The sequence below is a fragment of the Ostrinia nubilalis genome, chromosome 25, assembly GCF_963855985.1.
Source record: "Ostrinia nubilalis chromosome 25, ilOstNubi1.1, whole genome shotgun sequence".
In the NCBI taxonomy this organism is placed as follows: domain Eukaryota; kingdom Metazoa; phylum Arthropoda; class Insecta; order Lepidoptera; family Crambidae; genus Ostrinia; species Ostrinia nubilalis.
In genome coordinates, this window is record NC_087112.1 from 2,797,426 (window position 1) to 2,811,279 (window position 13,854).

Here is a 13,854-nt window from a genome sequence, read left to right on the forward strand (position 1 = left end):
ATAATTCAACCCCTAAGAGGATAAAACGGGGTCCACGCGTACGAAGTCGCGGGCGGCCGCTAGTCATTTTGAATGACTTGAAAAATTCCAATCGTCTAACGCCCGTATTCACAAACGACGCTTGCTTAAGTGAAACAACAAAACGAATGCACAGCGTTGAATAGAGCTCTGTGATTGGTTCGTGTTTCACCCTGTGCATCCACGCGCAATGTGAGACCTCATAGTAATGTTTGTGAATACGGGCGTAAGGTAGGAATCGAACTCACGACCTTTTGCTTGCCGTGCGACAGATCACACCATCTGAGCTACTTAGATATTGAGAGAACCCGGCGATTAAGTGTTAGATTTAAGTGTTAAGTAAACACATAAATAATAATATGTGTGTTCACTCGACAGTCCAGTTTTACGGAGTACTGCATTACTGGACCCCGTAAAACTGAATTGCCGTGGGATCGAGCCCTATATTCTATCTGTCGAATATTGACAGAATCACTGCGTGGCACTCTAGGATTAAAAATAGGAACTAAGTAGTTACATTTTGACTAAACTTGACTTGGTTTACGACTTTTGATGTAGAGATGAAAAGAGCAGGCCTACAATTTTGTACAATTTTTTTTGGCAATCTCGCCCAACAATATTCTGGAGAGAAAGTTGTCCTTAAAAAAACTTGGCCCGATATTTTAATTTTTTATTGCATTATTTTTTTTTATTGTGTGTGCACGCCTCTAAATAGTATTTACACATTTGATTACAAAATACAACGCAATTATCATAGCAATTGTAATTATTAACAGAGCAATAAAACTTTAAAGCGGATATTAATGTTACTTTGGAATTAATCCATCGAAATATTTTACAATTCATAACCCACACTGTAAATATTTAACCTGGATTCTAAATAATACCTTATTACTTTCATTAATATCTTACATTATTAGTTATATTATTATTTAGGTACATAATATAAGTAATTCTCCTAATTGTAATTAATATTATCTTTGGATTTCTCGAAATTAATATTTTTTTTACATTTTTACCGTGTCTATAGCCGACATATTATTATTATTGTATGTATTAAACCAAATGGCATATAGTCACGATAGTGTTGCAATTGTATTACAAAATCATGAAATTTTCCATAAAATTCCTATTAATGTTTTAGTGTACATTATCACAAAGTTTTCGATCTACTTTGTAACTTTCATTGTAAGCTTTTGTTAATTTATTTTTTTATATTTTACAGACTTAGTTAACAGAGGTAAGCAACTTTTAATTGTTTGACCAAAACAATAAAATATTTTCTTAAATATTGGATACTTTCAGCAAACAATTAGTTACTAATTTATTGAATTATAAAACGTCGGTTTTGTCAATTAGTAAATTTTTTTTTTTTTTTTTTTTATGTGATAGGAGGCAAACGAGCAGACGGATCACCTGATGGTAAGCAAATTCCGTTAATTAATTAAAAGATATAGTCAATCCGTCAATGTCAAGTAATTTTTCGAATTAATTTAATGCAGATGTCAAACGTAATAATAATTTAATTGACAACTTATGTCTAGGATTATAATTACAATCTAGTTGTTCGTCAGAAAATCGTTATTTGTTTAAAGATAAGTATTTTTTTATTTGATATTTTAGTTTTTTATTAGTAACGCTTCGTTACCTTATTTATTAGTACCTACTATTTTGATTGTTTTGTTTAATATACTTAGTATGAAGTTACTTTTTTAATTAAGTCTCAGTATTGAAAATATGTAGGTACTTTTTCCACTGATAAAATAATTTTAAAAATCTGAATAGTTTAATGAATGAAATAAGATAACAATTTTTATATTACTTAACCTGTGCATGCAACAGCTGCAAAAAAATCACTCTTAACCCTTTCTTCCCACAATTGTCTCAAAAAATTATAATAAAAAATCCGATTTTAATGACCACAACCCTATTTTCCCAGAATATTTATGCAAAAATATTGTAGATCCAGAACAATGCTAAACGATGCAAATCTTCCTCACGATATATTGGGAATAATTAATCAAAATATACTCTAATTCCTTCAAGTGTCCCGGGATATTTACCTAATCCGTCATCTTTAACATAATTTAAAAAAATATCTAATACTTCAATCAAAAATATATCCTACACTCTACCAAACAAGTCTTAATTTTGCGTAATACATTTCTAGCAATTAAAGCCACCCGAATCTTAACCATACGCCCATAGATTTAAGATTGAAATTGCATTGAGATAAATCTGAGGGCTGTCAAAAAAATTTGCATACTTTTGCAACGCTGCAGGCGACGAAACTCTCATTGAATCAAACACTTCCTTATACAAAGTGGATCAGAATTTGTTCCTTATGCCTATAAACTTAAGGGTGATCTAAATTTTTAATAATTTGATCTAAATAATTTGCTATGCCCCGGTAATGACGCGTATAGAATGGTTAAACAGGTTTTGTCTAGTTAGTATACGATGCGCGATTTCTTTTCTTTACATTGTTTATTAATGATAGCAAGTATGAGAAGTATATGCAAATGGTGACGTGAGAAAAAATTACACTAACCATTTTTTGGACGAGCGAAGTGACAGACATTTTTTTTAACTGATTTGATTGAAGTCAATAAAAGCCGTAGACAGTGAATGGGTTAAGAAAATTTTAAAATGAAATTAGGAAATTAAAATCTATGAAATATTTTTTAATTTATAAGCGAGTCGGGTTAAACATGGCCTATATTATGTTAATAATTATTAAATTTTTAGCGTTAAGAGTCGCATCTCAAACTAATTAGAAAATTATGTTAATAATTCGAGGTGTCAGCTACCTTCATATCAATTTCATCAACATCAGTCCAGCCATTCACGAATTAGTGGTGACGTTTCGGCACAGTTACGGAGTCATTCTACAATATGGGAATTATATTCCTATAATTTCATTTAGGTATAAATTCATAGATAAAACGTGACTACATTATCTTTCGCCCGTATTCACAAACGATGCTTGCTTAAGTGAAGCAGCAAAACGCACAGCGTTTGAATAGAGCTCTATAATTGGTTCGTGTGTGATCCCGTGCGTTCACGCGCACTGTGAGACCTCATAGTAATGTTTGTGAATACGGGCGTTCGACTCAGTACAGAAGGGTGTAAATAGGTTGTTCACCCGGATACGACAAAGAATAAACAAGTAACCTTTATGTAGATAGGTCACGGCAATTTATACCTAAACAGCAAAATGATGTCTTAATAATTATTATCACTCGCTATCACGCGACTGAACAATGCGTAACTATCTCAAGTATCAATTTACATTCAATGGGTATCCAACGGCACTTTAAGCTACACTGTAGCGCCTTATGTAGAGGAAATAGGAGTGGTTTTCCAATAAAAATAAAGTTAGATTGTATACTTCCTAGTAACCATCATTGCTGTTTTCAACTTCGCGCATCGTGTGGTTAGATCAATTTGTGTAGGATAGCAAATGCTAGGAATATTATTGAGTTATTACGAGTACGTACTATCAATGGTGTGGAGTCTACGAACTCTGGTACCAAATCTGCCTGACATGCTCATACAAACATTGAAGAAGAGAAAGAATATTCCCCAAATAGAAGAAAAGCTAATTGCAAAAAATCTCAAATTTTAGATTTGAAAATGACAATTTGACACCATTCCCCAATAATTCGCCAAAAAACTATTCCCCAAAAATCACAACTTTTCTAAAAAGACACTTCAAAGGTTTTAAAAAGTTAATTAATTTTAAATTATTTTATTTTATTTTTTTCTTTATTAAGGAAACAAACAGCATGAGTTGATACATGTGAACTTAAAAAATAAAAATAGCCATTAACATAATTTTAAGGAGAAGCTAATTATAAAACTGATCTTGAGAACACTAATCATACAAGCTATTAATTAATTTATTTATTAATTTATTTATTTTTTGGGAAACATACAGTTACAATATCATTTAATGATCAATAATCATTTAATCATGGATAAAGAAGGAAATAACCGAAGAATAGTGAGGATTATGTCAGTTAGGGTATTACGAGAGGATCATTAAATGATTTCAGCAAAATTAGAAAGTACTGCTGTACTTTTTTATGGTTGTCTCCCCACTTTGAAGAGCAAGGGAATCACAATGAAAGATGAGTAAAGCAAAGCCAAGAGGCTGAGTATCATGAGAGAGTTTAACTATAAACTCAGTAGGTGTAAGGCAACTGAGTGCAAATGATTGTGGCAATTTAAAGTTATTTGCATAAATGTCATGAAATGTAACTTAAGAGTTAAGCAATTAAGTGCAGACTTGGGGTACAAACTTTACTTCCCTTACTGTTTTTGGTTTACATAATTATTTTGTCCTTATAACGTAAGCCCAATTTTTCTTAAAGGTAGTGAAATTATATCTTTCAGTGTTGATAAGTCAATAAATATTAGAAGAATAGTAGAAAATTAATTCATGTAGAATAGCGTCTACAAAATTATTTTTCAGAAAACAAAACGAATCTGTCGATGCAGTTAAGTTATCCATAACAAAATCGATTGGGTATATTGATTAAGATATCCAAAATTGTTCTTATAAGAATAAATCGATCATTAAAATGTGTATCAGAATCAGAAGATTATTTTTAGTGTAATAAGAATCTTATAGGATTCTCTTAAGATTTGCTGCATTGTAACACTTTATAAACATAGCTAATCGAAAACTATACCATTGCTAGCTGAAAGAGCCTGCTTCATGATTCCACCCTAGGATTTTCCAAGTTGATTAATATTTACAAACGACAGCACATCAGACTATAATCTTTTTTGCAAAATAGCACCATATTACAACTAAATTAAGGTGTTACAGTGTTTGAGGTTCCGTCGTCTGTTCATCTTCACTTATTTCTACATTTCCTCGTCCAATCTGTACATTAAGGCTGGGTTGCACCATCTTAATTTAACTCTCTTTTCTCAGTCTGTCAAACTCCATATAAAAACACCAGTTAGGGTTATAGTCACGATTAAAATAAGGTGGTGCAACTCAGCCTAACACTTCTTTTTCGCATGTTCGACTTAAGATCTAGTACTCACATCAACACCACCGTTGTTCCACGGAGGCAGGGCGTAGTGGCTGGGGTCATGGTGGCCGCCGCCCATGTGCTCAGCCATCACCGACATCCAGTGCACCAAGCCCTGTGCCCCGCCGCCGCCCGACGTGCCTGGTGAAAACGATTTATGATTAGATGACAGGGACATCCGACTTGGTCTTAAGGACTAACTTACATTCCTTCGTCCTCTCATTAACGGGACCATTTCCACCTTTCGTTCCCATCGCTGCAATTCCTGTATAGCCAGGATCTACAGCTTGAGCCTAAGAGAGATCTAAGATCCATAGCACACGATGCGTTGCATTGCAGCCCCGCATCGCAAAGATTTCGTGTATCGCGCGATGCGGCGCGGCGCCTCACTCGTGTGACCGCCACGGATATTTCTGTGTAAGACGATGCAACGGCACTTCGGAGCTTTGGCCTTTTAGCCTTTACTGGTTGGGTTTTAATTGGCGGTCAAGCTGTAGATCCTAGCTACACAGGAGTTGCAGCGGTGGGAAAGAGATGTGGGAATAGTCCCGTTAGTGACAGAGAGTAGACTCTCCATTTTCCTTTGGTAAATTAGAAGATATGCTACTGCGACTATAACATAGTGGAGACTATGACATGATGTGTCAGGATGATAAATTCTTGACCATAACACTGGTCAACAGTGGTTTTGGTGCCAAGGAACTGTATATATTTTTTGATTAAGGACCTTATACTGGTTGCTTTAGTAGCAAATTTGTTGATTTCCTACGTGTGGTTTTCTAGATTTTGACGTGTATAGAAAAATACAAAATTTCACCAAAATCAGCGTTTATAATATTTTGAAGTGCTTAAAAACTTTCTTTTCCACGACTTTTGTGAATGAGGTGTAATGGAACTATCGCGTTACATCCCCCAGCAGTAATCAGCCATCATATAGCTATCCCATCTGCCTTGGTACCTCTCTTCCAATGGTTTTTAGGTCTTGATAGCATCGCTCTCCCTGTTCTTAGCTATAGCATGCTATAGTGACCCAAGATTCTCTGGGAATTGGTCAAGATGACTGTGGAGGTAGTGCCCTTTGATGAAAATTATTACATCCTGAGTTTTTAGGGCATGTCTCACAATTTCATAGTAGTTACTAGTCCTGTGATTTCCGAAAAAAAATTTAGTAACTTCAACGAAATAAGTCCACGTAAATCGTTCCAAACGTCCATCAAACTTAAGAAATGTATCTTTTATTAATATTCTTATTTGTGGGCCATCAAAAATTTACTGCTTTAAACTTTTTTTATGCTCAAACCAGGATTTTTTTTGTTTTTTCCTCACTTTTTCCACTCTGAACTTCATGTTATGGCTTCTTTGACCATTGAAACATTGCCTCAGTGTTCACAGCAGATTATACAAACAATTTCGGGTGTCCACGGCTTGAATACAACCACAATTTCCGACTTAAAGTAAGAAAAATAAGCACTTTTTATTAAAATTTTGTCTAAATTTTTGAAATTCTTAACTGTGTACACATCACAAATGTAACAAATTACATTTGGATCGTTGAGGCAACTTCTTGGCAATGCAGACATGATATTAAAATAAATTTCGTTATAAAAATATACCGATAACATTACAAACTGTGCAACCAAAGTACCGATTAAAGCTAAAATTTAAAACTGAGGGTAGATCAAAAACTACACGTAGGAAAAAAAAAAGAAAAATATTTTTATTATTACTAATACACACCTAATAATAAACTATCAACAGAATCTCGGCACCATTTTAATTTTGATTTTTTGATAGTAAAATGTAAAAGATTTTTTGTCAATTTTTCAAGGGGATCTATTTGTAGAAATCGTCAAATAAGACGCTACCTATCTAATGAGGGTTTTCGCGAATGAAAGATCCGCTAGATAGCGGGACGTGGATGTGGGGTCTGACTGCTGCGTAATTGGTGGATTTTGACATTATCTGTCAATGTCATGTCAAAAATAACCAATCATGCAGCATTTGGACCTCGCGTCTACGTATTGCAGATGGATTTTTCAAACGCGAAAACCCTCATCAGACAAAGATTTTGTAATAAGATTCTTATTAGAAAATCCTTTTTTATGACACTTGACAAAATTTTGCTTTAGAAGGAAAAATTTTATAATGGAAACAATTTTGTCATTCTAGATCTTTCTGTTATGAAGTTTTGCCCAACAGTGGGCTTGAGTTACCAGTTGGCACGGCGGCGGGCTGGGCTGCCGGCTGCTCCTGCCCCCCCGCGCCCGTCACCCCCCCTCCGCTCCAGACGAACGCCGATGATGCTCCTGCCTTCTGAAACAAAGCAACGTGTGTTGGTACTGCTGATGGTACAGTGGAATTTACTCAAATCGAGGAACTTCATCATCATCATCATTTCAGCCATAGGACGTCCACTGCTGAACACAGGCCTCCCCCAATGATTTCCACAATGACTGTTGGTGGCGGCCATTCTTGAGGAAGTTAAACACATATTAATCATCAGGTCTTTTAGTTTCCACTGCAGGAACACGAGCCTCTCCAAGTTACCAAAAGCAAATGGAGAATTTGGTCTTTACTCCTCACGCTGGCCAGATGAATTGAGGTTGCCTGATATTAGATTAATATTATTCTCCTTAAATCGCCTTTTGTGACAGTCACGGAATGATAACTAAAAGAGCTAATATACGAGTATCAAAAAAAGTTGAATTAAAGCTTTCTATAATGGAATAGATTGATGTTTCAGTCGTTGAAATAATTCTAATAGGAATCCGAGCTCCAAATTCCAATAAGAAATTGATTTCCAATTAGAACAGTAAACACAATGTTCTATTTTTTTCTAATAAGACAATCAAAATAAATAATGTTTAAAATCCATTCTAGGTCTTCTCTTAATAATATGGTGTTTAAGAATGTACCATAGTAATTTACAGACTTTTATAGGCATTAAAATACATATTATTATAGTTTCTGTATTGATACAGATCTCTACAAATTTGTTTAGAGCTAAAGATGTTTCAGATACCTCATCCGGAGAGTCTGAAGTTCGATCAGTATTGTTCTCATCATCAGAAGCTTCTAATCCAAAACCGTTGGAGCCAAACAGCATGTTCCGAGGATACAGAGAGTAGCAATCAGTGACATTCCTCCTCCTCTTCCCAAGGCTTGCCAGAAAGCTCTTATAGAGCTGAGTGGGAAGCAAAAACGGCGATCGATTCTGGAATCCATCTTTGAAAGAAAGATTCTGGTTTCTAAAGGGATTCCCGAAATCAAACTCCAGTGGAAACTCTTTCTTTATAAATTCTGCCACAGGTTGCAAAGACAAAGCATTTTCAGTGTAATCTAAAGCTGTATTTCCAATTTCTTCATTAGGACCGTTATTCTCAACGTCGCTCGTCTCCGAATTCACATCGCTCGAGTTATTACTATCAGCTTGATCTATCTTAGCTTCCCCTTCAGCATTAAATTCTTCGAATTCTCTCTTCATTTGCAAATTCATTGGATTCTTCATAAAATTTGTGTTTAATGTCACAGACATATCGATTGGCACTTTGTTACAAATATAATCTCTCACTAACTATACACTAGTGTTCATATAATCTCGAAATAAAAATAAATATATCTTCCTAGTTAAAGTTAAGTAGGTATTTTTAGGAACTATCGTTGGATTGGGAGGTGCCTGGAGCAAAATTCAAATTATTAGTATAGTATTTTTTTAACTTTATTATTTCTAGACCTATGTAATTCTTGGCATTTCCATCCATTTTGCTAATTTGTTATAGTGTCCGGCTTAAAAGGCTTTGTACTCTTTTGTTTTCTTATAAGATTTTATACTTTCTAATAAGAGTTTTATGAATTCGTTATAATAGGTAATTGTTTGTATCTTATAAGATTCTGATAAGACGTAAATTTTTCATTTTTCTAATTTTTGGTCCTCTTAGAAAAGGTTTTGTTGATATTTCTTTGTCTTTATAATTTAAGCTGCACAGCACTTTTGCATTAAATTTTCTTGACTACGATTTTGTTTTATGATTAATTAATGGTCGCAGGCTTATCGAATACTTATAAACAATCTTATTTGTTATGAGTAGTTTGTTTGAATCTAAATTAATTTCCAAACTTCTATCATAATTTCAAAATTTTCCATAGTCCCACTATTTCCACTGACCTCTTTTAGCCTATTGCCAAACATCAAGTAACTATCAGTATTCACAAAATACTACTATGTTTTACCTCAGACTTAAAAATAACCCAGTGGATGAAATTAAATCGATAACTCAACTGTCCAGACGGTTCCAACGTGATATAGGTCGTTTAAATATTTCACTACCCTCATATTTTCGCGAAAATAGACGCCTGCTGTACCTAACCTTACTGACCTAGAATGCTAGACTGACTAACTTAGGCTGGAAATGTGTCTAAAGAAAGATGACTAGGTTTTGCGACCTGGATACTATTTTTAGGTCTTGAAGACTTGTCAAAGGTGACCTGACAATTACATTAAGGATATGAGCCTTTTTAGAATAGGATAGGACGAAGTTAAATTTTATCTTCAAAGAAAGAGGGAACGTTGTGTTTCATTTGATTACTCTAAACACTATAAGGAATCCAAATTCCATCTGCTGTTTTCGGATTAGGTCTGGAAGAGCTTGCTAAACTAATCAAATCAAATCAAAATCTTTATTAATTATGGCCTTTCTAGGGCACTAATACACGTCCCAACTACAACTTGCTAAATAATGAGAAGAAACTATAAAATTAAAACTGAAATTTTACAAAATAAACTAAACATCAAGAAAATACTTACAAAATTAAAAATAAAATACCAAAATTTGCTAAAAAGAGGATGGTGATTTAAAATAATACTCTAAAAAAACTCATTAAAACTCATTTATTTCTGTAAATAGGCTCAAAAAAAGCACTTTTACACGTCCCAGTATTAACCCTACCACTGCTTCAGGACAATAAATGGGCCAGTGCTGAGAAGAAGCAGCGCAAGAAACTCAGTCACTATTGTCAGCCTCTTTTTCAAAGGTTTACATGCTTTAAAATGTAACTACAAAGTTATAAATATTTATGCGAGCTAGGCAGTAACGTATCCCAAACATTTTTATCTTTTAAATAATCATCGACTTTATAGTAGCCCTTTTTCATTAAGGTACTTTTAATATGTGCTTTGAATTTATGAATGGGTAGTTCTACAACAGTTTGTGGTAATTTATTAAAGAATTTAATACATTTTCCCATAAATGAATTACCAATCTTATGCAATCTGAAATTTGGAACGGCAAGTTTATTTTTGTTTCTTGTATTAAAGTTATGCAAATCGCTCTTTTTCGTGAATTGCTCTATATTTTTGCGGACATGTAAAAGGTTTTCATAAATGAACTGTGATTTCATAATACACAAAATTAAATGTACCTAATTTGAAAAACAACCAAAAATTTACAAAATTAAAAATAATAAGTATACTGGAGACAAATCCAGAATCGTAAGTTGTAGAATGTAGAGCAATCAAAACAAAGCTGTTTGTTGGCGGGAATGAGTCTAATTAAACGGGACAAGAGAAAATGCCATATTTTTTAAATTATTACAGACACTATTATGGTTTTAGGATATTGTTAGGCCTGCTATGATAGTTTTACAGATTAGGTAGGTACTACATAATAAAGACGAATTGTAAAATGGATTTTTTTTATCATATTTCACAATTATTTTAGAAGAAACCATGAGCATAGTTTTTCTTTAGATATAATGATTCGTTTCATTTTTTCATTTATTGCAATGATTAGATTAAGTTATGGTATGTCTTTTTAATGATACTGATTAAGGTACTTAATGGATTTTACTGGCCATAATAACTGACCGATTTCTAAAATACATTTAAACAATCGTGTAAAATAATTCAGCAATTAACGATCCCGAAACCGATCGAAAATAAATATCATTCTCCAAAGTTAATACATAATTGTCATTAATACGATCCAGTCGTGCAACAAATCGCAAATAAAAACAATATAAGTAACATTAATAATTCCAACATGTCGATATTCACGAACCATTTTTAACACCAAATTGCCGTCTGTACAAACATAATAAATATCAATTAATTGCACATTGACTGGCTAAAAAATGATAAATACCACTAATACTTAACAAAAATGCAGTCCAATTAGAAAAAAAATCGTTAGAAAATACTAATGAAAATGTTGTTTCTTTTTATAATAACAAAAAGATATCACAATTAACAAAACAAACTGCAAATTAGTGTTTGGACAAGTCAATCATATTTCACACTTCGTTGTGGAGCGGCGTCGCACGCAAACTTCTGACAAAGGACAACACACACAAAGACACTCATTAGTACACATTTACATCACTAATGTGCGCACGTGGCTCTAAGATCAAACTTTTCAATTAACTTTCCTAATTCAAAACCGCTTTGTCGTTTTCGCGCTTTTTTGTTTAACACAGCCCGATTCTTTTTTTAAACGGATGGAATGCCTCGAATTACAACTGGCCAGCATGCACAATCGATTACTGAGATATTTCAGTAAAAAGTTTTCATTTTTTGCTATGAATTGTTTTTGGTTTTTGTCAAATGGAATTTTTTGGAGGACTAGACGAAGTAGTCTTTACCGCGAGGTATTCGCTATGAAACTCTTCCCTGAGCTTGGTGCAAGGAAAAAGCATTTTTCCAATACATAGAAGGTTTTCTTGGCGGGTGCATGTGTGAGTAGTCTACGGTCGTCTCACGCGCGGTTGTGTGCGTCGCACTCGGCAAAGTGAGCGTGTGAGTCGCGATGTGAGCATGTGTGGGTATTTTATGACTCAGAGTGCATCCCTTTCGGTGCGCACACAATTTATATGTGTGCGCCTTATTTTTTTTCTAAACGGCACTGTTCCTTGTGTATGCGAGCGAATTTTTCGTGTATGAGTGCTCTGTTTTTTCACTGGACTGTAAAGCAGTTTGAGCTTTGTATTCGGGGGGGTAAGAGTTGAATTTGTTTGGGGGTGGAAAATGTATTTTTCAGTTTTATATCGGCGATATGAGAATCGCGGATAGCAAAGAAAATGTGGGGGGAATAAAAAAAATGCATCGTAGATTTTCAGGTAGACACATTTTTCTTTAACCCATTTATAGACGTTCTCGTGTGTGTGTTGCATCTAGGGGTGGGGGGTGGAAGGGTTGAGAGGGGGGTGAACATATAAAAATGATAACGCATCGCAAGACGGCTGCTTTTATGGTTTTTCTTTATTTTTTAATGTTTTATTTTTTATTTGAAAGCGGCGGAGTACCTCGTCGGTAATATATTTTTGATGTTGGTCCCGGGGGGTGGTGGGGTATAGTATGTGTATTTGGAAGGTTCAATAAACTTACGTAATATTACCTTTGTACTGGCGGTAAATTTGGGAAATCTACGACTTTGCTAACAAGCTCTATGAATTTGTTACTTAAACCCTTCGTTAAAATATTGATTCCTTTTGGTTCTATGCTAAGTGGTACTAAAATTAGCAGAACGAATAACTCTCGTACACAAATAAGTAATACTTTAGTTCGTAGTGAATATTACACCGCTTTGTGTGACTTGACCCTAATACAGGGTGTGAGGAAAAATACAGTATGGCATAAATCAAGAAAATTTTGGCATCCTAGTTAACTATGTAATTTTAATGGAAGCTTTTTAGTAGCATAGAAATAACGTATATTCTGATGTGTTGTTGCCTGTACTTATCATATTGATTTCTTAATCAGAATAAATATTGATCAAGAAAATCTTCTGTATAAGAGCATGAAGCATAAAAAATCAATACAATCTAGTAAAATAACGTGTTGTATCAATAGTTAAAAATATTAATTAAATTCAATCACCCTATTTTTGCATAAATAAACAAGCAAAAAAGTTTGTGATATTCTATAAGAAAACACACTGTATAAAGCATTCAGAGATTTACTCACCCTGTATATTTTATAAGACAATACACACAGAAGGATTGCCAATTACCGTGTATGGAGAAAAATTTCGAAGGATTTTGAACTCTATTACCATAGCAATAAGGAAATGAAGATTTTACTGTTACGCAGGTGATAACTAGGTCTTAATAACGCACGTACAGTCGGAAAACATCTTAAGTTGTGCGTACTTGACGGTTGTGGGAAAACGAACCGTATTACAAGTGATTAGATTTCAAAATTGGGATTTATTTTAAAACATTTGCTAATTTGGTAGGTACTAATTAAGGTTTGTAGTCACTGATATTAGTTTATTTTATTTGCAACAAATAAAAAATATTTTGTGCATTGTAGAGCTACGAGACGGACATCTTAGTAAAAGTGTCTCGCCCGTATTCACAAACATTACTATGAGGTCTCACAGTGCGCGTGGACGCACAGGGTGACACACGAACCAATCACAGAGCTCTGTTCAACGCTGTGCGTTCGATTTGCTGCTTCACTTAAGCAAGCATCGTTAGTGAATAGGGTCTAATCTATTCTTTCTACTATGGACCTATAAATCTTCAGCTACTTACTTAGTCCAAAAAATGACATTTTGACATCCTACTAACATTATAAATGCGAAAGTTTGGATGTCAGGATGTCTGGATGTTTGTTTCTCTTTTAAGCATTCTAAAAGATTGTAGATGTATGTAATAATAAAGCTTAGAAATGATTTTTCATTATAAGGTAGGTAATAGTTAAAACACAACTCGTGTAAAACCGCGGTCTACAGCTAGTTCTCTAAACCTTTCAAGCAATAACAAACTTAGCTAAAATTACCCATCAATTAAT

The 13,854-nt window shown here is 34.0% G+C and overlaps 1 protein-coding gene and 1 long non-coding RNA gene across 3 annotated transcripts in view; both read right to left on the reverse strand.

Moving 5' to 3' along the window:
- Positions 1-5,180, reverse strand: part of LOC135084258 (zinc finger protein rotund-like) — a 139,337-nt gene extending 134,157 nt beyond the window's left edge. For both annotated transcript variants that reach the window (XM_063979037.1, XM_063979035.1), the window contains exon 1: positions 5,080-5,180. In XM_063979037.1, coding sequence (XP_063835107.1) covers positions 5,080-5,166 — 87 coding nt within the window. In that variant the 5' untranslated portion in view covers positions 5,167-5,180. The remainder of the gene's footprint in view (positions 1-5,079) is intronic.
- A 2,123-nt stretch (positions 5,181-7,303) lies between these two features.
- Positions 7,304-13,854, reverse strand: part of LOC135084287 (uncharacterized) — a 56,742-nt gene continuing 50,191 nt past the window's right edge. The window contains exon 3 of the long non-coding RNA XR_010259804.1: positions 7,304-7,376. This is a non-coding gene — a long non-coding RNA (uncharacterized LOC135084287). The remainder of the gene's footprint in view (positions 7,377-13,854) is intronic.